This window comes from Nestor notabilis, unplaced genomic scaffold (genome assembly GCF_000696875.1).
Source record: "Nestor notabilis isolate BGI_N333 unplaced genomic scaffold, ASM69687v1 scaffold29913, whole genome shotgun sequence".
NCBI lineage: Eukaryota > Metazoa > Chordata > Aves > Psittaciformes > Psittacidae > Nestor > Nestor notabilis.
In genome coordinates, this window is record NW_009922866.1 from 23,007 (window position 1) to 27,888 (window position 4,882).

General features: G+C 40.6%; 1 protein-coding gene across 1 annotated transcript in view; it reads left to right on the plus strand.

The window, feature by feature from the left end:
- The window catches only part of C2CD2 (C2 calcium-dependent domain containing 2), a gene marked incomplete at its 5' end in the record, with an annotated part of 32,614 nt that overhangs the window by 21,278 nt on the left and 6,454 nt on the right, over window positions 1-4,882 (plus strand). The window contains 4 exons of the mRNA XM_010011851.1: window positions 397-536; window positions 814-985; window positions 1,738-1,851; window positions 4,215-4,342. Coding sequence (XP_010010153.1) covers window positions 397-536; window positions 814-985; window positions 1,738-1,851; window positions 4,215-4,342 — 554 coding nt within the window. The remainder of the gene's footprint in view (window positions 1-396; window positions 537-813; window positions 986-1,737; window positions 1,852-4,214; window positions 4,343-4,882) is intronic.

Here is a 4,882-nt window from a genome sequence, read left to right on the forward strand (position 1 = left end):
ACAACTGTGCAAGGGAGATCAACTGAAAACAGCCAGCCAAACATGTATGAAATGGAAAGCTTGGGGAAAATTTATAATAGTAATATATCTAGATATTTTCTTTTCCCCTAAACATTCTGCATATACAGGAAAAAATAATGTCCAGAAATAGGGGCAAATAAGTAAATGTTTCATGCCTCCATTATTTCCTGTTGCACAGTATTATGCCAGGCTGAGGAATAATCCTAAAGTGGAAAGAAGGATGTGAAAACTGCCACGTTTGTGCCCTGTGGTATAGAACCAGTTCAGTTCCTGTAATTAGCTGCCTGTGTTCTTCCTCCTCCTTTCCCATCTTCTCACCCATATACATATTAACAGCTCAGATGTGCACTGATTTGGTTAATTTTTTTCTTCTAGGTCCTTTATCTTCAAAAGTGACTGTACCTCTAGATCTGTTCAGGAAACAACCTTCTGGCCAGCAAAGTTTTGCACTGAACAGCAGGGACAGTGGAAGCAGCCCAGAGCCAGGGCCTGGACTGGGATCCATTAGTGCAGAGGTACTACTGCATTTGGGTGGTTTTACGGTGAATCTTTTACTTTGGGAAGTACTTGCAAGTGCTCATCTTGTGCTTTGGACTGTCGTTACAGCTAGGTGCAATCTGTGGCTGAGTTACAGTCAAATATTCAGATTGTGCACTATTTGTGTCTATCTGAATACTTAGTTGTTTGGCTCTTAAACCTCAGCAAAAATATTAAAGGAGTACTAGCTAGATATCTTAGTCTCCTTCTTGCTTGACTGTGCTTCTAAGGTGACTTGTTTTGTTCTTTTCCTAGTTCTCTTTTATAGAACCCAATGAATTAAAAATGTGGCAAGTACCTTCTCCAGTGCTGGCCACTAAGATAGAAAAGGATCGCACTGTGATGCCTTGTGGGACTGTGGTCACTACTGTAACTGCTGTGAAAACCAAACCTCGCCTAGAAGGGAGATCATCTCCATTGAGCACAGGTGAGGAAGTCCACTTTTTCCTGTGCTCACTCTTAGGGTTATGCATAGGGATCAGAAGAAGTTGGGAGGGTGGGATATAAGGAAAAGCACTGTTGTCCAGGCTTCTTTGATGTGTCGGGGGGGGGGGGTGGTCGGGGGGGGGGGTTTGTTTGTATGCTTCAGAATCAGGATTTTTATTTTCACAAAACCTTTTTACACGAAGAGTGGTTACTGCTCCTTTTAATACACATTGTAAAGCTTCACGATAGAGTAATAATGTAGAAGAGCTTGGGTTTGGTACCAGACTCTTAAGAGTATTTTCTAATGACAGACCATCCTGTGCCTTCTAAGCTTGATCTGTATTATAATCTCTAATGAGGATTGGTATCATCTTGTGCCAAAGTTTTTTTCATCGTTGATTTCAGGAGTAGATTCTCTGATTCTTCTTGGGATAAGTATGAAAGTAAAACCTCTAAACAGTCTTCGTGTGAAGTAAGAAAGAGCTGCATTCTTTTAAGTTGTTAAAGCAGATCTTTTACTTAAGTGGGTGTTGTCCAGAATATTACAGTAGAGTGTTTAAAAAGAATAAAGTCCTACCCTTCGCAGGTCTTTTTGTGTCTGGTTACCATAGAGTGTGTGTTGACAATTTGTATTAAACAACTTTCTCAACCACTTATCATTAAAACAGGCTTTAACACTGGTATAATAAATTCTTATTAATTTCATAATAAATGTCTTGAGTAGTTTAAATAATCCCAAAACTTGGTCCTCAGATTCTCCTGTGAAAACTCCAGTTAAAGTAAAAGTGATTGAAAAGGATTTCTCTATTCAAGCTATCCATCCTCATGGTGCTCCAGTCAGCAAAACTTTATCATCTTCAGATACAGGTAATAGAAATGTTCAAAGCTGCTAATAAGAATATGTCTGTCTCTGCTGCACATGGGATTAATGTAATTCTGTTAAAATAACACCAAACCCACATGGCTACTGCCTTTCGACAGGCACTGAGATGTTTCTTTTAGCAAGTACTGTGGTTAGGCATATAGCAGTCTTGCAGTGAAAGTCTGGCTAGAATTGGTGATTTAAATTACTTATTTTGTATATATAACAATGAGCTGTGGTTTGGAGAGGGGAGGTGACTGCAGAAAAGCCAGGGTGTCTTTTCTCTTACTTTTGAATGAAGAGTCCTCTTTTATAAAGGCCTGGGAGACACTGCACAAAATTAAAACCCTGTGACATTTGCCTCTAAGGCCATTGTGAAGTCCCCTCTGCCTGAGGAGAAGGCATGAAGCTGGACTGATGTAAGGAGGACTGAATTCTCTCCCTAGCCCTGCCACTGGGCTTTTTTTTGTGCTAATGCAAATACACAATCTTGCTGTGCCTGTTTGTCCACCTTCCTAAGTCATGTGGCATACAGTTGAAGGGCCTTCGGAAGTGTCAGGTGGCATTGGTAATAACTTTAATTATAGATCATTTTGACTGTATTACACCTAATTTTGACTCTGGGGCATGTTACCTTTTTGAGTTGCAACTCTGAGTCCTCAGGATATTTTTCAGTCCTGTGGATGGTCACCATTCGATCTTTCTGTAGCCCTGCAGGCAGCAGTACTGAAAGATGTGACTCAGTTTAGCTGCAAATGGCACGTGATGTGGAGTTCAGTTTTCTCTGTACAGATTTGAGTGGAGATAGGACAATCTGGAGGTGATCTAGACTGCTCCTGGCACAGTCAGAAGGCTTTCTGAGAGAAATGGATTGGCTAAAGACAGAAATCTGGGAGACAGCATGATGCAATAGCTGTGAATAACTATAATAGCACTTGAGTCTTTCCCTAAGTACTCCGATACCATGAAGCACCGTGGTATTACTAAGCCAGTTTAGGAAATGTTGAGATAGTGCTAGACTGCTGAGTTAACTCTCATAGCTGTTATGATATTAAAGATAGAAAGCACTTACTGGAAAACTCATCTGAAGACAATTTAGAGCACTTTGATATGGCCAGTGTTTTTATGGAAGTGCAGAGGAATTTCTGTGGAATGTTTATACAACACAACAGGAAGAATTACTAATTAGAACAAAGGTTTAACCCAGATTAAAAAAATACAAAGGAGCTTTTGGTATGACACTAACTTAGGCAGTAGTTATTGCAAACATCATGCCAAAATAGCAACAAGCACTACAGAAAAGATGCTGTGGCTGTGTCATAGTTCTACGTGATGACAACAGTAAGAATTAGTAAGTGCCACGGATGCCATCCTGGATGCTCTCAGCTGTTCCTGGATGCTTTGCAGTGGAGAAATAGAGGTTTATAGTGAGTGTGCAGACCCGCATAGGCATGTATACCCCTCGTGAACATACTCGAGTACCAAAAGTATTCAAGATACTTGGTGCAGCATAATTATTGAGGCCTTTAATGTCACAGTAACAAAAGACACTGCTGAGTTTAATTAACACTGGTGCTGTTCCTTCCTGTTACTGTTAAAACTCTTAACAGAAAAGCCTACCTCAGACAATTAAATATGGGGATTTTTGTCTTGTTAACTTTCTTAGCCTTGTTTATTCCTAAGCTTGATGAATTTGATGAATGTATATTTTTTGCTGTGCCCAAAGTACTTGCGTACTGGATGCCAGAAATAGCCACAATTAAAAATAAACTTGTGCTTGGCACTAAAGAGTATTTTATAAATAAGGTTTTGTATTCCTGTGCAGTATTTGGAGGGAAAAGGGTATGCAGTTTACAGGCTTGGAGGCTGCTGATAAAGAGCAGAGTGACTGCCATTTTGCCTTCCTCATCCTATCATACTGCCAAGCAAATCTGGAAACACTGAGCAAGGATGTCTGGAAAAAGAGCAAAACAGCTACCTGAAGAAGTAGTAACACATGCCAGCTTTGTACTGTGTTAGAACTATGGCTCTTCATGACTGTCGTACCTGGTGCTCTAGCCACTGCTTCTGGATTACAGTCACTGCAGCATAGCAGTGCACTGAAACAACTGGATTTTTGTCTATGCTTCCAAAACCTCCCATGTGCAGGGCTTTATAAGTGCAGCTCAATTACCTTTACTCCAAAGAATGGGTAACAGAAGGAAAAGACAAGACTCAATAGCAGCTGAGTAGTGAATTGGAAGGTGTTTTGATATGCTTATTTCTGCTAATTTCTTTGAATTTCATGTCAAGAACAAACTCTGCCTCTCTTTGCTCTCTTTTTTTCCTGGTTTTCTTTCTTCCCTCTGAAATAATGCTTTCATTTCAGAGCTGCTGGTACTGAATGGCACCGATCCTGTTGCAGAAGCAGCCATTCGGCAGTTAAGTGAGTCTGCAAAGCAGAAGTTGAAGTCTCCCAGAAAGAAAAGCACCATTATCATATCAGGCGTGTCCAAGGTAGAGAAGAAAACAACACTTCTATTTAATGCTTAGTATTGTAAAGTCTTTGCTCCACTGAGTGCAATGCTTATGTGCATTCTGCTGTCTCCCATTCAGCAGTCTCTGCAGGATCTAGGTCTGTGTGCCAGTTTGTTTCAGTAGGGGTTTCAAATTATGCCAAATCAGGGCAGGTTTGTTGCAGAGGGTGTTTGGTTTTGATTGTTAGATTTGACAGCCTGACTAAAAACACATGATAACCTTGGATGGGAGTGGGATGATGAGGGATTTGGGAAAACCAGTTTAGGTGAGAACACAGGATTGTCCTTCTCTGTGTTTTGCCCATGGAGGGAAGAAGCATAGAAAAAGTATGAAAGATGTTTTCTGGTTTTTCAAAGTTGTTAAAACAAAACTCTCTAGAAAACCTCCTAGTCCTCTGGGCTCTATTCCAGAGGGAGGGCAAAAAAAGACTTTCTCACATGGTACATAGCATTCCTCCAGACATTCTTCAGCCTCAGTCTCCCATCTGATGCTTGGTGCCTACCTGTATTCCTTTCCCTA